Raw genomic sequence first — 26,026 nt, forward strand, 5'->3', positions numbered from 1 at the left:
ACACTCCACACAATTAAGGAAAGTCACATAATGAGTTGCTCCAGTCACAAAGAGGCTATCTCTGGTACCCTCAAATATGCAGTAGGCATAATGTCTACAGTAGTCCTCAAGAAACTGGAGGAGATGGAACTATTGTATGAAATTTTTCTACTCCACCAGCCTGTTTTTCCTCTCAGCACTGCACCAGTTCTCCTAAACGATGTACAAATTTATTATTCCTCTGCAGCCAACAGAGTGCATCTGTTCATAAACAGCATACTATGTAGTCTAAATTAGCACAGCCAATATATAAACTGCTTTTATTTGCTTAATTTCAGTTCTTTTTAATCATCTATTCATCTTGCAACTCAAAACGCCACATCAAACTATTAAAACATAAGCAGAGTGATTTGCCATTTAATATAAATAAAAGTTAGCTATATGGGGAACTTTATGGAGAAACAAGACTTCTACAGTACTAATAGTTTAAGAGCTTAAATTACTTACTGTAAGCTGGTCTATGTACAGAAAATTATTCAAATTCAGAACAAAATGCTTCACATTTAGGAAACAAACCAAAGCTAATTTTTTTGCCACATTCAACCCACGTGCTAACTTGCTTCTCAGAAGCCTATTAGGCAGATGAGCAGAGTCTAATGAGTCCTGACAGTCATGCAGAAAATGGCACCTTTGAAAAACACACATACACAAACTGTATGACAAGACTTGTTGGTAAGCACCACACACACAACAAACAAAACACCTCAAATGCTCAGTAACTGCAGAAATGAAGTTTAAAGAGCAGACAACAAAAATGAATCACACACGACAGTACAACAGTACAAGAAGATCAGGAATGAAGGGGGTTTCAGTCTTTTAATATATCAAGAATTAAGCTCGGGGAACAATTCAAGAAAAAGAGTCTGAAATGCAGATCACTAGCAACTGAGAGTTTGAAAGAACATTAAGTTATGTAGCTGATTTGTATTAAGAAAAACATATATTCAGAAACTTGAAAGGCTTCCACAAACCATTTCTAACCACACACAGAAGCAGGAAGTAAAGGTCTGAAAAGGTTTTTTTTTGGGGGGGGGGGTTCAACCCACCTCTTAAGTATGTAAAAAAGGGAAGGATGTAAACGTGGCTGTATCTGTGTGTCCAAATGTTTACCACACTAAGGAAATCTTTCTGCTGTAAAAGGAACTACAGTATCCCTGTGTCACACCAAGAGCCATTTCCACTCTTTCTTTAAAAGTTTCACTTCTGGTTTACTTTGTCTGGCTTTAGTTTCTATAGAGGATTCTGGTTGCAAGTTCCCAGTGACAAAGAACAGTTTTCATACCAGGGATCATTAGGAAAGGAACTGAAAACAAAACCACTCTTCATACAAATCTATGGTGTAATCCCACTTGGTTTATTGTGCTTTTAGTTTATTCTGGTTGCTGCACCTCAAAGAAGACATTGCGGAACTGGAAAAGGACAACCAAAATTATCAGGGGATTGGAAAAACTTTCCTATGAGGAAATGTTGTAATATTTGAGGGGGATTGTTTAGAACAGCAATGGGGAACCTCCAGCCCACAGCGTGAATTCATCCTTGCAGGGGTCCTAATTCCCTACGCCTATCTTCCCTGTATGCAACGTCAGGTAGGATGTGTGCAGGCAAGAGAAAATATGTAACCTGACATCACAATGACATCAGGTGGGTGGCTACTTCAATTTTAGAAAAAGAATAGAGGTTACAATCCTAAAGCCGTTTACCCGAGGGTAAGCCTCAATGAAAACCAGTGCTGGATTACCAAAAAGGCAAGAGTAGGCACCGGCCCCACGCCTTTCTAGAGGCACTGCAACAACAGATCAAAATAATATTGATTTGATCTTGAAAGAAAATTACAATCAAACTTTCTTAGTTCAATGTTATCCAACTAGAGCACACATATGAGAAACCTCCAGATACAAACCTTTCTGTGTGTGTCGCGAGTTCCCGCCATCTCCAGATCCTAGTAGAATATTCGCAAGTAGCCAAGTAGAAGCTTTGAGATAATTTGCGAGCCCCCCCCCCCCCCGAGATTTCAACTGCCTAGGGTCGGTCCTCCACAGGGTTTAATCCAGCACTGATGAAAACAACAGGACTTACTTCCGAACAAACATTTGCAGGATTGCACTGTTAAGAACTGCTGCTCTGTCCTCAAGCCAAGCAGAGTGAGAGTATCAGCCACCTTATCCCCTCATCTAATACCTATCTTTATGACTGGCTACATCACACCATCATTAGCCGAAGGTGGAGGAGTTCAGAGTTCACAAAACCATCACCTGCCCATCAGGAAATAACATCTCTGTCATCGCTTAAAAGGGAGTGAAAACTTTCATTTGGAAAATTATGGCCTGAGTTATCTTGAAGGATCAAAAGCTCCGATAAGCATTTACAAGGACAGATGATACATCGAGCAGAAGATAAGTGGGAGATCCTGGCAGGCTCTGCAAGAGGCACAGGAAAACATAAGGAACAGAATATACTTCAGAGGCTAAGAAATGTTCTAGTAACATACTTCACTTACGTCATCCCCCAAATGCTGCTAATATCCTCAGCAAAAAATTCTCTTATTAAGGAATGCACAGCTTACAGTCAAATGTATACAAGGCTTAAAATACCAGAGCTAAGGAACAATTGGTCCCACTGGCTCCACACCACTGGGAGGACTTAGTTGTGTGCCTACAGCAGGGAGGGAGTGTAAGGATAGAATGTTCCCCAGTGTATTGACCACTACTACTGAATGCAGGTCTCAAAGGCTTGCCTTCCATAAAACTGATCTGTCTTCTCTTTCACCTTCTCTGCAGCATGAGCGTGTGAACATTCGTGTGCTCTTCTCAGTGGAAGAACGGGTATTTTTCATAAAAACAACAACAACTGAGGCACTCTGCAGGAGAGTCCTTCTGCAGATACCATCCTATCAGTAGTTGCATTCTGTTAGATAGGAGAACTGGGCTTGTGGTGGCACCTGCCCCTTAGAACTCCTTCCCATTACACATCAGACAGGTGCTGTTGCTATTGTGCTTCTGGGGTTTTCAACAAGCCTTTTACATGGAGATCTTTCTCCCAGGTTAAATCTGTAGTAGGTTTGAAAATGGTTTTACATATTAAATTGTTTTATGCATGGAATGGTTTTTAATCGTTTTTACATATGAGTTTGTTTTTTGCATATGGAATTGTTTTAAATTGCTTCATTCCTGATGTTCTTGCTGGGAAATCACTTTTAGATATTTTACAGGCATCAAATAAATAGACAAAAGTGAGCTAGAGGGATTAATGGCCTCTGACTCAATACAGGGGACGCTTCATAGGTTAAATTCACCTTTCTTAGAAAATATATACTTTCCCCACACTCAGCTGCCCCAAATATAAGACAGTATACAAGCAATAGCTTTGGTGCCTGTTGCTTTGCACTGTATAAACATGCACCTAAGCAAGCATGTGAAATAGGAATCTCAAACAAGAGGCATACAAAAATCCTGTGACTACCTCCTAGCTCCAGTTCCAGAAGGCATAGGCTGATCCCATAATTCATGAGGCAGTGATGGGGGCAGGGAGGAGGAGAGATTGTGCAAGGAACCCAACGGAGAGCATAGTAATTTGGTACATGCTTTATTCAAAGGACAAAATCTTTAAAAGTGAGCTCTTGATTAGCTTTTTTTTAAAAAAAATAATGCAGAGATGCTTATACTATTCCTTATTGAGCCAGAACACCCAGAATCTACATCTATGCACAGGTATGCTGAGGAAATTACATTTTTCTAGAGGTTTTGTACATTAGTTGAAACCTCCCCTCATTACCACCACTACAAGTCTTGTCACATTGTGCAATAACACAAAATACCAGAAGTGCAACGCAGTGTGAGGACAATTATCCTCAATTATGATAGTTCTACAGAGAGAGATCTTCTCAGAAGTTCATGAAAATTAATATGCTCTTGTTTACTTAAAAATTGCCTACTTTGCAGCTGTCATTCTTTGTTCGTATGGCCAACTGAACAAAGACATAAATCACTCTCAGAACCCTTAAAAAGTTACTTCCAAAGTTGGATCAGAAGGATGAATCAGTGTAAGGGAAGGGAAGATAATATGAAAAAGTGCCCGGGGTATAGATGTCCACATGTGTTGAATCAAGACATTTCCAAGTCAAGAGGCGGAAGACCCAATGAGTCACAACTCAATAGGGGGGTTACCTTAGTTAAACAGTTTGGGCCTACTGAACTAATGAGGCCTTCTCTTGAACAGAGGTAAACACCACGACAAGAGGCCAAACACTGACCAAACAACTGCACAGCTTCCCCCCGTTCAGATGACAAGGGAAAACAGAGCTGGGTGTCATCTGCATAATGGTGAAACTTCACTCCAAACCCCTTAACAAATGTTCTCAACAGTTCCTTAGAGAAGAAAGTTAGACTAGAAATCTAATAACTAAAGATTAAGAGTTTACAGGCAGCACAACTGCCAGGGGCTAAGCTAAAGTCGCCCATGACTATTTTCTGGTACCAGTCCTGCAGGTAGAAATGGAACAACTATAACAGTGTGCTCCCTACTCCCACCCTCTGAGATGGTTCAGGAGGATGTTGATGGCATCAAAAGCTGCCAAGAACTCAAGGAGAATTAAGCAAGCTCAAACTCTCTTTGTCCTCCCTGATATAGGCCACCAAAGTCATTTCAATGCCAAAATCTGGCCTGGAGCCAGACTGAAATGGATCTAGATAATCGGCTTCCTCCAAAGACTCCTGACGCTGCACAGACACCACTCTCTTGATAATAACCATTCCCCAAAAGGAAATGTTTGCAACTGGCAGTAGTTGTCACTTGCTTCTGGATCCAGGGAAGGTGTCTTGAAAAGGGGACACACCACCACTTCCTTTAAAGGCAAATTACAGTTGTCTCTCACAAAAATGGCATTTACAGCTCTTGAGCCTAACCCAGGCAACCCTCAACCCCAACCCTTATATGACAGGAAGGTCAGGATTGCATGTGGTAGGCCAAAAAAATTCAAACACCTTGTCCACAGTTATCTGGCTTTAGCTACTGAAATTGATCCCAAACAAGCAGACTTGACATCTCCAGCTGATCCACAATATCTGTGGCATTAAGCTCCAGCAGAACGTGAGGGACTTTTCAAGGTGCCTTGCAAATTAGTCACAGCAGGCTTTTGTGCATTCTAGGCTACTCCCCTTAAGGGAAGATCCCACATTCCCACAAGCCCAAAAAGCTGTGCTAGAAAGCTACTCAAGTAATAGTTAAGAAAACTTTCTTCACTGCCCCACAGGTGGCATGATTATGTGTTCAGCTGTTTTCACTGTAATACTTGTGCCACCTGTACTCCAGCAGTCACTTGGCTTACTCCATCACTCAAGAGCTTTCCTGAGGACCACAGAGCCATCCAGGATCCACAATGCTGGAGAGAGCACTCGTGAACAACTGTGCCACTGGCCCTTTTCATCTCACTATTCCACAGTGACACCAGGGCTTTGATAGGGGAGCCAGCCATGCCAACTGCCCAATTTCCCAAAGCGTTCAGGAATCTTCCTAATTAAAACAAAACAAAAACCTTCCACGAGAGGATGGTCCTAACTGGTCCTCCACCCCTGCAGGGAGCAATGAGCACCAAGCACCACAAACGTTAAACCTCACCAGGTAATGATCAGTCCATGATAACAAGGTAATTAAACACCACCAAACCATCAACCAGCCACCTGCTAGAAAAGACCAGCTTAAGCGTATGTCCTTCCTCATGGATTATTTGGCCAGTGATATGTCAACAACCCCATGATTGCAATAGCAGCCAAAAAGTCCCAAGCCAGCTCAGCCAATGGGAATGGGATTCTCTCAGAGTAGATGCTGAAAATCGTTCAATACAACTGCCCTAGTTTTTCCCAAAACCGCCTCAGCCATTCAAACTGCTGGACAGTAGGTTAAAGGTTATTCCATCTCCCAGCAAACACAGACACACACACACACACACATTCTAGTCTTATACCCACTCACAATTTAGCTCCTGCTTTCCTCTCACACCAAAGCCAAACAATAAAGGAGTCCTCATGAGCAACTCCCCAGTTGCTAGTTCATCAGTGGGGCTATAGGGTAGAAGGGTTTACAGGTAAGGTTGAGGAGCAGGGGCAGTCTCAGGAATGGTCCTCAAGAAGCTTAGTAAGGCTTTATACAGAAATTTATTGGCTGAGATGTGATATGTGGTATTGGCAAAGACAACAAGTGAGAATACGGTTGCGATTATGGCTGGCAAAGCTGCTCTGCAGCCTTTCACTTTATAGCAAAATGAGAATGGGATACTGTGAGACATGTGTTCTACAAGTGTGATGTCCCGTCCCCCAACCCATTTGTTTGTTTCTGTATGCCAGCAAGGGTGAAATAGTAACTCCTTAAAAGTTTGCACAGGAAAACTTAAAATAGGTTCCCCTTGTCCATGCCAACTACTGAACTGTATATTTATCTTAGTGTTCCCCATTCTCCACTACACCACTTCACCAAGTTCAAGCCTCTCTGTCCTTACTAATATGGAGCCAACTTTTTGAAGTGTGGTAGTGCCCCTTTTATTGAAAGATCAAGGGTAACTTTCTGTTCGTCCCCTGTAAATTGAGTAATTGATTAAGATTAGAGTCAGGGCCTTGCGTACAAAACAGACATAAATCACAAACTTTAAAAAATGGCCTTGTAACCACACTGTTTAAATATCAGGCAAGGAAGATAAACATGGGTAGAATTACTTCATTGTGCCCTTCTTTCCAGTTTAAAACCTTGGGTATTTTTTCATTAATCTTTGGCTTGTCAAACTCACACTCAACAGGTACTCAGAGGCAAAGTAAAGCAATTTATATTTTCCAAAAAGCTGAGACACAATGGAAATTATTCTGCCTGGAGATTGTAATAGGATTACGTCCACTGTTACAGCATCTGCATTTCTTGAGAGTAATTCACTTCTTTGGGCCTATGCTATCGTCTTAAATTTTGTGACAAAACCAATTGTGATCTCATTAGCATTACACATTGCTTTGAAATTAGGCCTTCGTTTTCAGGTTAAGAATAAAATGAGAAATGGGAGAATATAAGGTTTTTGTGTGGTTCCTTTTATGACAAATGCCAACATAAGAGTCCTTGAAGACCACCTTAAGGGCTGGCAAATGGATTGTGGCACGAGGCTTCATGAGATGCAACAAGTGGACAATGAACAGCTTGTGAGTGGAAGGCTGCCTTCTTGCAGAACATTCCCCGACAGAGATTGCAACACTGCAGCAAGAGGACAACTGCTCAGCAGACTGGCGCTTGCAGAAATAAAATAAAACCACAACTACGTAATCCTGGCAGAAAGAAGCAGAACAAAAGCAGTAAATAGATAAATCCAATTATGAAACTAAAGAAGCTGATGCTTTAGACAACACTAAAATGGAAGCTTTCTGAATGACCTTTCTACAGTAAGGTATAGTTTTATCCAGTATATGAACCTGATCTCACACAATCCTGCAAAAAAGGCTTCCTGCAACTGTAATCTGCTAAATTATCATGGTATTGGGGTGGGGATTTCTCCTGGGTGGCTGTAACCTATATTCAAGCAGTCTAGGAAAATGGTCTTGACATAATCAGATTGCATTTAGGAGTCCCCAAAAGAGGAGGAGGAAGTAATCCACTCATTCAGAGAACGAATAGGAAGCAAAAGACTATGGGGGGGGGTGAGCTGTAAGGATAGATTGAAATTTGACATTGAGTTACATGCCTCTTTCAGGGAAACCACATGCGAAAGGAGACTGGGCTCCTTCAGTCTTTCATGACTGTAAAACAGACTACAGCAGGTGAGACTTGCTGAGAAAACAGATCCTGATAAAACTGCCTCTTTTACACAGCCATGAAAGGTCATAGGTCACTGCCCTCCTCTGCATCTGGTTCACCCCAAAGTAAAGATTCTCTGAAAATTAAGGAAGGCATTTGGGGGTGAGGGAAACTGGCAGTGGCAAAATACAGTAAAAATATAAAGGCTGCAAACTCACAAGTGTTCCATGAATAGTGCCCCCTCTCCTTTTTGCCCTGTCCTATTGGATAATAAATAATAATGAATATTGGGGCAGCTTTTTTTTCATCATGACTCACACCCATCACATACCTTGCCACCTTGTGCTCCCAATCATACCAGCCTCTTATTCTAATTATGAATCTGGACTCAGGCAACTAAAACACCAAACAGAGACACAATGGGAAGTATGGAGCGGAGAGCCCCTCGCCTTTATGGCAATGATGCAACAGGCCCTGCTGACACAGAACTAGTTTAATTCATGAGTGCTGCCAAATAGCAAAATGTTCATTTCCATCTTTGATTGGAAACTTTGATTGGAACTGATTTGCAGGCAGATTTTTAGAATACGAACAGGGATGTTATATAATCTTCCAAATGAATCATCATCACCAGTCACATTAGGGTTTACATTTTCAAACAACAAAAAAATGCAGAGACCTAACATTATCTAAGTATTTGAGGACTCTTGATATCAACATTACAATGTTAATTTCAGAAAATATTTTTAAATGTATGAATAATCAATGGGCTAGAAAAATTTGCATGCTGCGAGAACTTGGGTGTAAAAAGGGAACATCCAACCAGTGAGCAAGGCTGTGTACACACTCCTGTTTACTCTGCATCCAGCGCACTGCCATGGGTGGTTATTTATTGTGTTGTTTCTTAAGAAACATTGCATTTTGCTCCAAACCAGCTTCAATCCAAATTGAGAAGCTATGTTTTTAGCTGGTAATAGGCACACAAGCTACAAAACAGACTGAAGACTAAACAACTACGTACATTAGAAAGAAAACCATGTATTCAAGGTATTAGCCAACTCATGGCATCTTCTCACACATTTTGTAATCAGGTACTCTTACCATATTAAAAAAAAACCCCACACATGCTACATTCCAGAATCAACTGAGGTGGATTCACATGTGTGTAATTTATTGGTGTTCTTTTCAAAATGCAGTGACACGTTCAGTTCCAAACATTTCCCCATAAAGCTGTACGGTTAATTCAGTCTGACGTCTTGAGTCCCCACCACTGCCCCCTCCATTTTCCTGATTGAAGTTAACCACTTTATCCAAACAAATTAAAGGAATTGTGTATGCTCCTGTCTCCAATAGTTTGCAGCACTCTTCCCTGATTTATACCAGTACGTATCTTATACCATAAAACAAATCTCGAAGTCCAAACATTAGCTGAGAGGTCAACTAGTACATTTTGCAGTTTGTGCTTGGGACAGCTGCTCAGATTATACCTGCATGCCTTCCCTTTATTCTCTAGAGCTGTTCAGTACCACCTATCCCACTGACTTTCAAGCTATCCAAGACAGGGCACCTCAAGTACATACGCTTTGCCTATATATTATGGGCCTCCTTTTTGAATGAGGTTCAGTATAGGGGATTATTCAACAAATGTTTCTTTAACCCACCCCATGCAAACTGGCAAGTATTTCAGCTCCTTCTGGAAATCCAGAACACTCTCTCTCAGGCTACCTAATAAGGAGATGAGAGGAACAATTAGTCTGAATGAACAAGTCAGAAAATGAGTGCTATCTACTGTCAACCATAGATGATGCCACAAAGGACGATGGATGAGGGATGAGGAGGATAGCAGATTGGTAGATGGTGTGTGAACTTGCGCCACAAAGAACAGATGGCTAATAAATTATGAGCAATATTGAGCAATAACTAAAGATAATATTGGCCATGAAATCAGAAGAGACATATTCTGTGGATTATCCTCAAGATGATTCGGTATGGTCTTGTTTAGTTTTAGGTGGATTGCAGGAAATAGTTGGGAATTCTTTGAAACATTCAATAAATAAAAGAGAAGAAATCTTAAGTACTGAAGTTGTGTTTTGATGCCCAATGTTATGTTATGCACATGACCTAATATAGCTGCTTTGAAGTCTAATCATGGAAAGAAGTGTCTGGATTCTTTTGTTGCAATTTTTGTTGCAATCCCCAAGGAACATTTTACACACACACAACATCTTTAGGATGATATCCTGTTGTCTGGTTATGAAACACAATATAAGTACCATATTTAAGTGGCAAAGCAGAGAAGGTGATAATTAAACGTGCACTAAGATAGCTCATTGAGGGGGACCAAAAAGCTTTAAGGAAGAAAAGGTGAAATGAATGTCAAAGGGGAATCTCAGAGCATAGTGAGACAAGATCCACCTGTCAATGAAGAGCAAGCAATCAGCTAATTTAGATAAGGGGAAATTAGCTCCAAACCATAAAGGGGTATCATTATCTACAAAGCCACTGAAACACCACAAAATGATAGGCTGGCATGTTGCTTATAATCCAGCAACGTCAATTCTGACTCTCAGACAGCTTTTTAAGTCAAAACAAGTCTTACCCATTCATTGCAATGTTGCACACCAAGTTTATCAGCTGTAGGAAGTACAATGCTGTAAACGATAAGTAAGTCATTACAGTGAAATGGCTGAGCCCAAACATATAGTAGACTTCCTTACAATGCAAGCTTAAACCCATTTTTATTATAATTTAACTATGGCAGCATATTTTATCTATTCCCAGGTGAAAAAGCTATTAAGATGCATTAATATGGTCATCCCACAATGGTTTTTCACCACTCTCCCCCCCCCACTCCACTAGGGAAAACATCCTAGCCCCATGGGTGTTCCAAAAGGATGGAATGGGAATCATACAGCAGTGAGCTGAATCAGCTGTCATATTAAACTAATGTATAGTTTATTGTGATAGGAACAAATGGATAAAGCTTTGGGCTCATGTACTCCGCCCCACTTCTCCTTCAGCTCAGCCATGAGAAGGCGATTAGAAGTTTTTGTTTTAATCTGTTATTACCTGCCCTTTGTTGTTTCATTCAGACCCAACAAACTGTCCCTAATATTAACAATGGTTTGCTTAAAATCAGTCAACTTCAAGCATTGGGCTTTGAAGCTGAACAAACCATAATTAAGACCAACAATGAACTCTCATGTTCAGAAACAATGCTAAACTGTGGTTAACCAAAACCACAGGGTTTTTTTTTTTTATCTCCTTCTCACAGCCATGCCAGAGAAGGAGAGGGAGCATGTGAGCCTAATGCTCCCTGTGGCTCACATCCATCACAATAAATCATGGCCTACTGGGATATCTGAGCTGGTTCAATGTAGGCACCAACCAAGCCAACCTCTCTGCAGGGGGAATGCTAAAGTTATGGCATCACAACCATCTCTTGAGTTGCCACCCACTTTGCTTCACATGGCGAGATATTTGGAAGAGAGCTTCTGCAGATGATCTCTGTGGAATGACAGGTCAATATAAAACAGGAACAAAAATAGATGATTAAGGAATGGCAGTAGCTTCTTTGGAGATCAAAAGAAAGTATAATCTAATATAGAGTTCAATCTTTGGGTGGGTTATCCTAGCCAAGTCCCAATTTGTTAGTGTGCTATGTAAGGACTGTGGCTCAAGAGATGCATAATACGAGAAGCTTCTTTGGCAAGTGGAAAAGGATTATACCTGCAAGCTTTTAAATAAAAGCAATTTTTACCACTACAGAGGGTTAAAAAAAATGTTTAAGTAGCACATTAACTCTTGCATTCAAACCTTTCATAGTTATTTCTCAATACATGTATAAAAATGATATTTCATTAGCCCTGCTGTATTACTCATTCCAGTACTGTGGCAATGTCCTTAACATGTTCAATGTCTGTATCTTTGCTGTGTTAACTATCAAAATGCTAGCCATGATAACAAAATAAGATGCTTCCTAAAAGCTTTTCTGAATGTTAAGAGCAGAATTGGAATAATAGCTTTATAATTTAAGGCTTAACAGTGCAATCCTGTACACCCATAAGTAAACCGCAGTGAGTTCATTGGTGGCTTACTCCCAAGTAAATTGATAAAGGACTGTGGTTTAAGACCCAAGATTGAAATCCTATACCCACCTACCTAGGAGTAAGCCATCACTGAAAACTGAGCTTTATATTTAGTAGCAATGTGTAAGACTGCACTGCAGAATGCCTTAAAAGGCATAAATTGAACTTCAATTCCCACCCCAATATTTCTCATTAAAAGCTACAGTATCTAAGGAATACAGAGGAATGTTGATTATTTGGGCTTTTTCCATGATGTAAGTGAGAATGGTCTGTCTGGACTTTCTCTGCATGGGATCAGAATAAAACTCTCTCTTCTGCAACTTCAAAAAAGTTCTAATGTAGAATTCAAGAAAACAAACAGAAAGTAAAGTCAGCAAGGAGCTTTGATGCATCAAATAAACATTTCACTTAAGTGCTGGGTGAATATTAGTCTGGATTATCCCAGCTTTGCTACAAACTGTTGCTACTGTGATGACTGGGCAAAAGAATTTTCTTTTGCTTAAACAAGAAAGCATTTGCTGACACAATATAAAGAAGAGCTCTTCAAGCTTCTGTAGATGGGGAGATGAAAGATTCCTAAAGATACTGGGACAGTTATATGATCACCCTAAACACCCCTGGCATTTTCAAATGGGAATTAGCCAAGAATTTAAATATGCACAGAAGAATCTTTAGTTCTCCAGCAACTGTTGTGGAAGAATATTAAGACATTCCATGTTCCAGAATGGAGGAACATCCCTTGTGCAACAAAATATAATATAGACATAATCCTACATATCCACAGAACGTGCGACATAATTGCCACATTTCAAGCTTTAAAGATTCTATCATTTCAATGTAAATCAACCTCTTTCTCCACAATTTTAAATACTGTATGTAGTAATATGTTCTCTATTTCTCCATATCTTACTCCTAAGAGTATATATAGCTTGAAAAATATGTTTTTAACAGCAATCCTGGCACAATGCAATTTCAAGTTGAATGGAGCTTTAATGATGCAAATGTTTTTAAAAGACCCATAACAAAATAACATACCATATTTTTCACTCTATATTTTATAAATTCTACAACTTCCCCACAGCAAAGCGAGGAAAATAGATTTTTTACTACTAGGAACTGCTCATACCTAAATAAAAGTTTTATGTAACTTCCTGCTCATTATTAATATACCATGTTAATTCTAGTAAAAAAACCCACACACACAACGCTGTGGGTTAAACCACAGAGCCTAGGACTTGCCGATCAGAAGGTTGGCGGTTCGAATCCCTGCGACGGGGTGAGCTCCCGTTGCTCGGTCCCTGCTCCTGCCAACCTAGCAGTTCGAAAGCACGTCAAAGTACAAGTAGATAAATAGGTACTGCTCTGGCGGGAAGGTAAACGGCGTTTCCGTGCGCTGCTCTGGTTCGCCAGAAGCGGCTTAGTCCTGCTGGCCACATGACCCGGAAACTGTACGCCAGCTCCCTCGGCCAATAAAGGGAGATGAGCGCCGCAACCTCAGAGTCGGCCACGACTGGACCTAATGGTCAGGGGCCCCTTTACCTTTTAAGTGGCTATTGGCAAGGAAGAAAACTGATGTGTATGTTACACCAAAACACTCAGACTCAGAGCAGAATCCAATTAAATACCAATGTGTACAAGTAATGAGCTTTTGTAATTGCAAAAGTGGTCCTGTGCAATTCCAACTGCACTCTGTAAAGTGTGGGAGCATGAGAAGACTCTGTGCTAGATAAGAGCACAGGTCCTTCATGAGTCAAGGATGTTAAACTCCCAGCTATTAACATTAATGTTTGTGTAGGTTGCTCTAGTCGAAAGCTTGCTTGATAAAGTTAAGCAGCTTAGCTTAGCAAAATGACAGAAGTAGCCTTAATAACCTCTTAACCTTTCTGCATGGCACAAAGCTGCTTCTCGTTGCTTTCCACATCAGAAGATGCGGAGCCCATCACCCTCCTGAGGCTCTCTTATTTAACGGGTATAATCATCCTCCCTCCCACATGACAATAACATGTCTAGATCAACCTGACAAACAGTTTGCAGATCCTATGTTTTCAATGGCTGCAGAGATGCCTATCAGGTTGTCTGTGGCTCTTTCAGTTGGTGGACTTGAAGTTTCCATCAAGTCTGTACCTAGAATGGATTCTGATCTTGCTTTCTGGCTATTTTGCAAACTCTACAAATTGAGGCAAATAATGTAGAGCAAGGTGAAAATGAATTTGGCCCTTTGGATAGTAGAAATACAGGTATGTGTTTTAAATTTATATCTTGCCCTCTCTCCAGATGTTTTGGGTGACATGCATGGGCCTCCTCTAACCTTTAACCCCTCAGTGACCCTGTGAGGGAGGCTGGGCGGAGAGACAGTGACTAGCCCAAGGTGCACATATTTCTGTGATGCATATAAGCATGGCTGCAGCTACAGTTTTCAGACAAAAGCTTCTCTCTCTTGTCCCAGTATTTCATGCAGGGTTCTGAGGTCTGGTACATATTCCAGTGGGGCAGCTACTATACAGATGAATTGCTATACAGGTGAAATTTCATCTTTGTAAAATCAAGTGCTTGACTGATAAAATAAGTAATTTATTTGGATGTCTAATCAAGTCCCTAAGATGAAAGAAGAATAGAAATAAACTGTAAAGTAGAAATAAAGCATCACTTTTTAACTCCAACAAGCAAAATTAAGCCCACTTTCAAAGGTTTTGTAGGGCTGCAAAGAGAATTTCAGACTAGGGCTTTTATGCTCCTCATTATAGAAAGGGAACTTCATAATTGTGTTGTAGGACAGCCACAGTTCAGCAGCGTGCCTCCCAGGCTTTATAAGGCAGCCAAGTATACTAAATACGACATACGGTATAAGGAAGAGCAAGAGAGAGAAAAAGGAGACAGCTGAAGACACAAGCTCACAGGAGCTCTGAGCAGTAATTCAATACCGTTAATTCTTCATCAACCAACTGTTCTCATTGCCCACTGACAGGGTTGAAGGGAGGAGTCGCAATTACAAACTTGCAAGCAAAAAGAGGGGGGGCTGGATTTTATTCTCATTATATCAGAACAATGCTGGCTGGGGAGGGCACCTTTATTTTAAATTAAGTCATTGAATGCACCAAACAGGTTTCAGATGTGGTTTCAATTTTCCCCCTTTTTGAGTCACAAAGAAGAAACTACATACAAAGTCTTCAAAAAGCAAAAATAAAGGCCAATACACTCGGAAATTTCACAATGAGAGGCAGTGGCGTCTCTTCAATTCAGTCACATAAACGGCTTTTTCAGCCAGAAACAGAGTTTTGCCTTCTTTTGTTGTACTTGCAAGGGACCAAAAGACATCCCAGCTGCTGCTCAAGTTCATTGTTTTTATTTCAATTTCTGGGGGAGGGGGGCACAGCAGATCCTGAAAAGGCCTGAGTTTTGAAAAGCATATTCTTTCCCTTCCACAGAAACAGGGGTTAAAAGAGGGAGCAGAACAATTCTTCCTAAGAAAACAGTCTGCTTCGAAACGGACTGGTTCTACCGCCAGCATGCCACTTGGCTATGGAACAAAAGCCATCCGTTCCTGCATCTGTCTCCTCTCACTCATGCCTGGTCTGCCAACCGTGCCCACTAAAAAGGCAACAGGTCCTCTTCTTCTCTGCACCCCCAGCCCTCAGCTTGTCAAAGTTCTTCCTCATTCAATTCCAAACATTTTACATTTGGAAATCCCACTGACTGCCCACTTGAGACTTATTCAGGATCACAGCTCTTGAAATGCATGCACCCTATGTTTCCTACACATTTGCATACCACAGTGCATAAAGTAGAATAAATTCACGGGATACAGATTTTTAATTCCCATCAAATCAGACGCAGATGTTTCATGTCAACATTTTAAATGCACAGCTCTTCCCACCGGCAAAGCAGCTTCACCTTACACACCAGTTCAGACCACGGGTGCCTTCTTCGCTCTGCACTGCCTGTTGTGAGCAGCAGAAGGATCTTTCCCTGCCCTGCAAACCCCTAAGTTTTAACTGGAAATGGTGGGGACAGAACATGGGAGAGAGAGAGAAGCCACATGCATGCAAAGAGCTTCTCTACTATTGTGCTATGGCCACTCCTCCCTTTCTGACGCTGTTGTCCTATGCCCACTTTAAGCACCAGGTAAGTGTGGAATAATACATCAGGCTGCACACGCATTTTTTTTCTTTCTTTTTTTTGCCATTTCCTTGTCTGACCAAAAGGGGATTGCCTCTGAGCACCTCATAGCCCCACCTTCGTTCATTACAGGGTCCTCCTCCCCAGAACCTGGAGAGAATCAAAATGCCGCTATGAATCATTAGGCTCATGAAATAAGATTCGAATTTTGAGCTGGCGGTGAGGGGGGGATCATTACTGAAACAGATATTCTTTTTAAGAGAAATCAAGAGGAAAATTGGAAATCCGCATAAACAAGTTCTCCTCTCCTAAGCCCCATATCTTCAGTTAAAACCACCCCTACTTAATTCAGCAATACCATCCGGATTTGACAGCTTGCCACAATCAGAGCGGAGGATGGACCGGTATGTCAGAGGTATCTTGTCCTCCGGCGGCGGCAGCAGCAGAAAACAGGGAGTGACAGAAAGCAGCACGTGCAGGAAGGGAGGGGAGGGGGCGAGGTAGGGAAAGAAAAAGAGAGAAGAGACATAGAAACTGCCATTGCTGTTTGCACTAACAAAAGAGAGCTGCAAAAGCAGCCGGGGCAATGGGACCAGGGCACACACAGATAAGCTGCTTCCCAGGAGGTGGGGCAGTTTCCCCGCTCTCTCTCTCTCTCACACACACGCCCCCCCAAAGGCAAAAGAAGGTGCCGGGGACAGCGAGCTCGCCCCCGCCTTTCCCCAGAAGACACGCGGGAGCAGGTCCCCACCGACGACCGAGCGGAGGAGGAGGAGGTCATCCTTGCCTAACGGCTCCGTGAGAAAGCTCTCCTCCGAAGACGCGCGAGGAAACCCGGAGCCCGCCCGCGCGTCTCCGGCTCCGCGACCTCGGCAGGGATTGTCGGAGGCAGCGGCAACCGCCCTTCGACGCCCCCCCCCCCCGGCAGCCGCGCTTACCTGCCAGGGTCTTGTGCACCGTGTTGCCCATCACTGCTTCATGCACTCACGCCACGCGGAGGGGCTGCTCGGCGGGGCAAGGCGCTCTCGGAGCCCGGAGCTGCGCGGCGGCGCACCGAGGGGCCATTGACCGGGGCGGAGAGGGAGGGGGCCGCCGCCGGCTCCGCTGGCTCGGCTGGGGCTCGCGAGTCTCCCCTGCGCTTAACCCCGAACCAGGCACTGAAGCAGCCCCGGCGAGTCAGCAGCACCCCCAGCTCCCCGCGGCCGGGGCCGCCTCCGGAGGGTTGGCCGAGGGCTCGGAGCCCAGCCCTCGTCTCCGCCCAGCCGGGGCGGAGCCCGCCATGCACGCATTGTTTGAAAGTTGGCAGCAGCCAGCCAGCCGGCCGGCCTGCCCAGCCTACGTAAGGCGGGGTTGAGGGCGGGGGCGGAGACGCTGGAGGAGGCAGGCAGCGGGGGCGCCTGTGCCGTCACAACGCGCGTGGCGGGAGCGGGTCCGGGTAGAGGAGCATGCCCGCGAGTGGCCCTCTAAAGCGGCTCTCCCCGAGGGCTGGGGCCCTGCTTGCGGGTAAGGGCAGCCCGCTTCGAAGCAAGTAAAACGGAGAATTGCACACCCCACTCCCCAAACTACGGATATATGCATATAGGAGGCAGGTGGGAGGCATCGAGGGGGAGAGGCAGTGCACTATGAATGGCTTCGAAGCCAAAGGCAAGCTACGGCGAATGGTAGAATGGCTGAGAGCTGGAATGTGCTCAGAGGTCACCCAGCCCACCCGCATCCCTGAGGCTGGATCCGTGTCAACAGCCCACTTTGTACATTTCGACTACACCTCCTTACCGAAGCTCGTGGCTAGGACGCCAGCTTTAGGGCGCTTCTACAGCGCGCTGCAACCCTCCATCCCGCCAGCGTAGGCGTGCTCTTTAAGCACACCTGAGCCTTCGCCCCGCTAAATGCTACCCACGTGGTCCTTGCTAACCTTGTGATCCCCCGCCCCCTACTGCATGCAATATACAAACAACGCGTCGACGTCTGCAGGAGAGAATCCGCTTTGCAATTCTGCAACACAATTCTGGCTGTGGTTGCCAGAAGCTCAGAATGGTTGCTGACAGGTGGATCCCACTTGCTTCATCGTTGACCACAACTGTACATCAAGTGTGGATGCACCACAGATTTTGTATTAGGGCATTACAATATTGGCAGTTTGATTTCAGATCCCTTTCTTAATTATTCCCAACTTGGAATTTTCCTGCTGCACACTGTGTCAGCATGTCCATCAACCTACAGCTCACCACAGCACCAAGGTCTCTTTCCTGGTCAATGCCACCAGCTCAGACCTTCCCCAAAATGTATTGGGGGGGGGTTGGTATCGGGCATCTCTTTACAATACTTGCATATCAAAACCCATTTGCTTTTTTAACGCTCATCCTCTCAGTTTGGAATTGGACCTCCTTAAGAACATAACTAGATGTTGGATCAGCCCTATATCCATCTAGTCTGGCATCCTATTCTCACAGTGGCCAACCAGATGTCTATGGGAGGCACAGAATCATAGAATTGTAGAGTTGCATGGGACCCCCAGGGTCATCTAGTCTAACCCAATGCAATGCAGCTACCTTTGTAAAACCATTAGTATACAAGCATAGCAAGAACAGTTTTCTTCAGTGGAAGTAAGTATGAAGAATACAAAAGGGGTAGAATTTAAGAAAGGCTGAAAGCTAGTAGAAGTTTCCTGCTCCCTGTTAGGCAGTTGGGTGATGATTTGAAAGGCTGAACATTATGTGTGCTACACAATCATTAGGTAAAATAATGGCTTCTAATTCCAGAAAATCAAATGTATCTACTGTGACTATTAAAATATACTCTGGGAAGTCATTTTATTCAGCTGCCTCAGATTATACAACAGATCTTACTACTTTAGTCTTCTTCTAAAAATGTGACAAAATAGGCATATGTAGTCTCCCCCAAACCTTACAGGTTGTTGTTTTACTGCAATAGTTAACACCACAGTGGCATATGTGTTTCTATGAGCCTGCTGTTTCCTTTATTCAGTCAAGGGTAATTTTGCCCCTCTATTATTCTCTTGAGTCATTCCTAGTAAGGTCAATTTCAAGGATGTTTACTCCTGAAATGTGAGTTTCTTAGGAGTTCATTGTGAAATGATTCTCCTGTTTTGTATAAGCACACACTTAGCTGCCATTTTCAAGCATTCTTACTTCATGGAGCTGCTTGATGCCTAGTTTCAGGCCGCCTAATGTGCTCCAAGCTCTGCAACCCATCCATAAGGCTGACTGCAACACAATTATAATACAAGTATGATCTTTTTTGTGAATTTATACTGCACTCAAGATGAGGCTATTCTGTGCATATTATTCTCATAGACAAAAACCTTGATGTATAGGATCACAGGTTGAAAGTTGCCTTTTGTTCTGCCTTTATACTACCTCCACCACCCCTTAAATACCATAGGTTTATTAAAATATAAGCTTAGGTGGTACCCCAGTATTATGCATACACATCAGTGATAGTCATGTGGACGGGCACCTCCTCCAGACTCATCTGCAAGGATCTTTTGGCTATTTATTTAGCTAGCCATTCATATGGGCATTCAAAATACAGAGAGAGGGAGAGAGAACTACCTAGGGAAAATAAACCCAACCCTGTTACTTTGGTCTGTTGTATAATGTGTATCAGGTTCCTATGTATGTTTACTCAGAAGTCCTGCTTCATTCAGCAGGGCTTATTATAAGATGTGTGTACATAGGTCTGCAGGTTTGTAGCACAATTCTGTGCTTGCTTCCTTGGAGCTTAAGTCTACTTTGTTCAATTGAGATCTGAATGCAGCCCTGTACCTCAGGTTACAGATGCTTCAGGTTACAGACGCTTCAGGTTACAGACTCCGCTAACCCAGAAATAATACATCGGGTTAAGAACTTTGCTTCAGGATGAGAACAGAAATCGCGCTGCGGCGGCGCGGCAGCATCGGGAGGCCCCCATTAGCTAAAGTGGTACCTTAAGAACAGTTTAAGGTTAAGAACGGACCTCCAGAACGAATTAAGTGCTTAACCTGAGGTACCACTGTATAGAGAAGTTTTAAATGTTTTACTGTGTTTTTAATATCTTGTTGGGAGCTGCCCAGAGTGGCTGGGGCAATCCAGTCAGATGAGCAGCATATAAATAATAAATTATTATTATTATTATTATTATTATTATTACTCCTGTTTGTTGTAAAAGTAAAGCCTTTTTTTGCAACTGTTGCACAGTATAAAGAAAGTGCCTTCTGCTTTTCCTTATGGCTTGGTCTATTGTTGTATCTGAGGACACACTTGCTATAATTATCTATAATTAGGGTGGCTTCAGAATTCATTTAAGATGATGGAGATACTTGTTTTACGGTATGTTGTTATCAGCTGATATTAGATACCAGATAACATGCTACAACATGTGCACACTAAAATTAGCCCAACCAGGTACTAATCAAGGTGCTTTTGGGGGCGTTGATCTTTGACTGATCCCACACAATGTCATACATGGACATTTGCATCACACCATGTTATCTAATAACACATGTACCAAATAACGTGATTTAATCTAACTGGTCCAGGTGATGGCTTATTAAATAATTACATCACTGTATGCAAAATCTGCCACAGCAAAAGCACCTCATTAACATCTCCATGAGTGTACAATATATTAAGGCATATTCTGATTGGTAGATTTTTTCCCCTGACACAGGTTGAAATTTTTAAAAAAGAGATAGAGCAGTGATTTGTAAGAACGTGGCCAAACTTGGTTCCTTAGATTGGACTTTGTCAAGGAAAAAAAAACAGAGTGAAAGAATATGACCTACAAGTGACACAAAGGTGATCAACAGCCTCCAGAAAATGCAGGGGAAGGTGATGGCATACCAAGTGTAGTATTCAGCAGAGATACAAAACCAAAAGACCTATTGTGAAATTCATTATACAAATTCATTTTTTAAAAAGAGACTTTAACCAATCTAGACACATGTAGGCCATTTGCTCACCAAGGCAAATGCTAAACCTGTCCAATTTTTTAAAAAAATAATAATCAAGGATGAGCTTGCTGAAATACAACATGCCCTTTTGAGAAAGAAAGTGTGTCCATACAATAGGGTGGACAGAGGGGAAAATGCTCCTTGTTAGAGAGCAAAAGGCAGGGGGCTGCTTTCCAGAAGGGAAACTTCCCTTCCTCTAATTCACATTTCTGAGGGAAGTGGGGCAGATATAATTATATGGCTTTAAAAGGCATTAGAGTACAGAAGGGTTGTGGTCGTGTGCAGCGGTATTACCATGTTCTAAAAAGCAGCTTGCTTTTTTGCTTTCCAAAGGAACAGTGGCACAAAGAGTTGCTCCCACACAAGTCCCATTTATTTCAATGAAGCTTTCAAGGAAGTGCCACACACCTTACATTTCCACTTTGTATTTTTCATCTAGGGGCATAAATCAGTGGAGGAGTTATGCTTCCCTCATCCATCCTTCATGCACTACAGCAGTGACCTTACGTTACCTATAAGAGTATTCATTTAGATTTAGATTTATCATGCTTCCCATATCTGAAGGTCTCAGGACATGTTACCGTACTGATGTCTCATACAGCAAAGTCAACCACTCAGAATGCAATTGTTTTCCAAAAAGAAAAGGAAGAAGAGGAAAGCTAATCTCCATATTTTGGGGGAACAGGCTTGCATGATGTCCTGAAGCGATTAATATTTTGTCAGCAGGATCTGGGTGAGGAATGAGCAAAATCCAAATAATAATGATGCAGGATACATCAAGCATGAAACAAAGGCAATCAGTGCAGTGTATTTCCCTAAGCCTTTTCTTGAGAAAAATAAGTGCAGCCCCATTATTTTGTCAGAGGGACTATTATTTTGACAGCCAACACCTCCGTCCAGCTTTCTCTCCCACACGTTCAGACACAAAGGCGGAAAATTGAGAGTGTCTAATGTTCCTTTCAGGTTGTCTAATTTTACCCTAGTACTAGAGCAGATTGTCAGTTTGTCTTCCACTCTTTTTGTACCCCTGATGGAGCAGGTGGGAGAATTCTACCTTGGCCTGAGCCTTGAATGGAAATTTGGCATCTATAAATTTCACTGACTCTCTTCCCACCATTCAGACATCCTACATTGGTTCTTTGGGGATTAAAGTCTTTTGTGTGTTTTCCTTCTCCAGTATCACCACCACATGAAGGCAATAAGACATCGCCTCCTCTTTCTTGAAGCCCTTCCTGATCAACTGGTACTTGGTATGGGCAAAACGGGTCACATGACACCCATCTGTCAATCTTGGCCTGCAGGAGGGCAGTGGATTCAGTTCCCCACCTTACTCTGCCTTACTCTTACTTTTCTGGGAAGAGAAGGACAAACCTAGGGGCAAGAGTGATTTCAGGAGACCAAAGTGATGTACCTTCTTCATGCCCTGGAGGGAGGAGGGGCACCAGAGGGCCAGGTTTTGCTGTTCCAAAATACATTAGATTAAGAAAGTGGATGCTGGAAACGGCATCAAATATATTTGTTCGGGTGCATGTGAATATTTTCAGTGTCCTGTTCACAAAAGAATTACCGGTACAGTACTTTAATATAAAACCAAGAGTATAATCATAAGCCAACCAAAAGGTACAAAGAAATGACAGTAATCAACATCAAACACTAAGGAGGATCCCTTAAAAACTAATGGTTCAAGAAATCCAGTTCCATTATACGTTCAAGTGATATGCCACTTAATGCCTGAAAAGTGTTGACCCATGCTTATTAAACTGTTCCCTCCACACTTTAGAATGTCTTTTTATGGCAGTGGATGGGGAAACTGTGGCCCTCCAGATGTTGCTGGACTCCCATTATCCCCAGCCAGCAGGGCCAATAGCCAGGTTAGTGACAGTTTGAGACCTGCAATTATAGTCTATGGAGATCACTTGATCCCTCATCTATTGAAATAATGAATGAGTAAGGTCATGGGATTGCAGTGTTTAGCCCTGCCGCTAGACACCTGTCCTCCAAGCCCTCCTGCCATAAGTCATGCACATTCAGCAGGCATGTGAAGGGGGCTCTATGCCCTGTGCACATACAGATGTACACGTGCAGAGCTCCCCCATGTGAAGAGGGATTCCAAATGAATCCTCATGTGGAAGAATTCTGTATACCTCAGGCCATGTGTGGGGCCATTTCACAAGACTACCGGATGTGCATGTTGAGAGGGTACAATCCTGAAATCAATGCATGTTGGATGTTTATCTGAACACCCCTTCTGCCGACATATATTTCCTGACAACCCATTCCATGTTTTAGCCTTTTTGTGTCACTCGTTTCCACCACTTCAATCTGTCACCATAGCAACCTACCCAAAAGGCTTCAATGGTTTACGAGTAAAAATCATCTTCAATTGGGGAATGGCGGGTGTTGCTGTGTGGCTCAATGGACGGTATGCAGCATAAATGGCCAACCTATTATAGGAAAGTAAACTATTTTGTAGGTTTGTCTAAGGTAGCTTCTTGAAACAAGAAGCTTATCAATCTGCAATTCCACAGCCCTTCTTTTGCCTTTTTGCTGACAGGCGACCAACCATACCTTCCTTCTCAAGAGCTTAGGATCACATTGAAAGGGATAACCTACATTTATCTGCCTAGAGAAGGAAAGAAAGTTATGGAAATACAAAAATTCCCTTGAGGTTCAGCGTCACTGGGAGTAATTGTATATGTAAATCGAAATAGTTGGTGCTACCAGTCAAGATTCCTGCATTTCATAATGAGAGGTTTTACATAAATACAGGCTAATCACTTTTCAACAGCTGGCAAGATGAACATTGATACAAGCTCCGTAATACAGGTAGCCTACTTTCTCAGCTGCGTTTTGAGAAAAACAACCCTGGCCTTCTCCAACAACTGTAATGAATTCCCAATTGCTATATCCTATGCCTAATGAAATGCTTCAAAGCTTCAACTCATAAATTGCTAGAACCAAAAACTAAGATATTGTCAAGAATGTATAACTTGCTGTTAAAATGGAATACACAGGATGAAACGGTCAAATCAGCGATGATTAAATGGGTGCAGGACATAGGTCATAACATTATGTTTGCTGACTGGGAGCAGTTGTGGACCACCGGTATGAAGTTTACGGCATGTAATGCCTTAAAGGAGAATATTATGAAAATGATTTACAGGTGGTACATGACCCCAGTTAAGCTTGCAAAAATTTATCACCTGCCTGACAACAAGTGCTGGAAATGTAAAGAAGTTGAGGGAACATTCTTTCATCTTTGGTGGACGTGCCCAAAGGTTAAGGCCTACTGGGAAATGATATATAATGAACTGAAGAAGGTATTTAAATTTACCTTTCCTAAGAAACCAGAGGCCTTCCTTTTGGGCATAGTCGGCCAATTGGTGCCAAAGAAAGACAGAACATTTTTTATGTACGCAACAACAGCAGCAAGAATACTTCTCACTAAATATTGGAAGACACAAGATTTACCCACCGTGGAAGAGTGGCAGATGCAAGTGATTGACTATATGGAGATGGCAGAAATGACCGGCAGAATCCGTGACCAGGGAGAAGAGTTGATGGAAGAGGATTGGAAAAAGTTCAAGGATTATCTACAAAAATATTGTAAAATGTTTGAGTGTTAAAATGATGTGGGATGTGAAGGTAACATGGCATTTGGGATATGGTTAAAGAGCTATGAAAAAAAGAATCTTAAAAAAGAGAAGGGGGGTATGACTAGAATAATATTATGTCAAAGTATATAAGGTGGAGTAAAGGACCAAGATAAGGGAAATTAGAGACATAATAAGTGGAAACATATAATTATAAATGAGGTTTGAAAGAGGGCTACAATTTGCTGAATTTGACGGAATAAAGAGGAACACAAAAAAGGGAGATGCGAGGAGGTCAGGAAAGAGGGATATAGAACCTTGAAACTTAAAAGTGGATTTTTCTTTTTTCTTTTCTTTACTAAGTGTGTATTTTCTGTTTTCTGTTTTGATTTATGTGATTGTTTGATTTATGTGATTCTATGATTTCTATGTTTTGTAAAATCCTAATAAACATTTATTATAAAAAAAAACACAAAGCTTCAACTCATAATTGCTTACTCTGGTTAAGTCATATCCCTTTAAAACTGTTTAGCTTTACGATTTTTACGTTACATCAACTAGTCTCATGTTTAATTTGCATTATATAAATGGTGCTCTATATCCCTTCTGGAAGTATCTGTTAACCAGGGATGGGACTGTATATTAACTAGTCACAAAGAAACAAAACAAACACATCCACAACACAAACGTGCCTCTTCAAGTTCACTTTTAGCATGCCCCTTACCAAAAAATGGCTCCTGTAAGCTGGTTCAGATAAAATAATAAATATCCGGGGAAATATACATAGCAGCTTCAGAGCAAGTCAGGAATTTAAAGCAATTTCAAACCACGTTTTAAGATTCTTTCTTATTCCAAAGTGGGCAAATTATTTGTTTACTTTGTTGCCTAACTCTGTAGTCCCAAGGCAACTTGCAATAAAAAATAGTAAAAGCAGCAAATTTTTCAAATAAATTTCAAATAAAAATAAAGAAATATAAAATACAGCAAACTCGCCACCTAAAACAGCATGAACAAGTAGTAACAGAATGAAACAACAACCGTAGCTTCCCAGGTTCCAACGAAACAGAAAACTGTAGCTCATTATAGCCTTCTTGGTTTAATCAAGGCTTACAGCAAAGGGTGGTGGTTGTTGTTGTTGTTGTTGTTGTTGTTTACCCACCCTTCACCCTAGGGTCCCAGGGCAGGTTACAACACTTAAAACGTAAGTTTGATATTAAAACACAATATTACACAATATTTAGAACGGTTTAAAACAACATGAAATTACAGAAATAGTTTAATGAACAGGTAATTTAATGTACTGTTGTACACATACTGTTGGGGGTGGGGGTTGGACAGGCTAATATTCTAAATAAAGCAGCAGCAGCAGTGGGGCGCTCCAATATGCTGCGAATGACAATTCCATGAGGCAGCAGCTGCACCCATAGTGCACAAGAAAATGTGGAACTGGTTGGAGGGGAGGAGAAAAGTTAAGAGCT

General features: G+C 42.1%; 1 protein-coding gene across 3 annotated transcripts in view; it reads right to left on the reverse strand.

Moving 5' to 3' along the window:
- NEURL1B (neuralized E3 ubiquitin protein ligase 1B) overlaps positions 1 to 26,026 on the reverse strand; it is a 184,651-nt gene that overhangs the window by 28,976 nt on the left and 129,649 nt on the right. Inside the window, exon 1 of one of the 3 annotated variants that reach the window (XM_053376604.1) lies at positions 16,943 to 17,229. The exons of 1 other annotated variant lie outside the window; for it this stretch is intronic. In XM_053376604.1, the coding sequence (XP_053232579.1) occupies positions 16,943 to 16,973 (31 nt within the window). In that variant the 5' untranslated portion in view covers positions 16,974 to 17,229. Of the gene's footprint in view, positions 1 to 16,942; positions 17,230 to 26,026 lie in introns of those variants that run through there. One more of the 3 variants, XM_053376606.1, reaches the window with a different exon arrangement.

Source organism: Podarcis raffonei, chromosome 2 (genome assembly GCF_027172205.1).
Source record: "Podarcis raffonei isolate rPodRaf1 chromosome 2, rPodRaf1.pri, whole genome shotgun sequence".
NCBI lineage: Eukaryota > Metazoa > Chordata > Lepidosauria > Squamata > Lacertidae > Podarcis > Podarcis raffonei.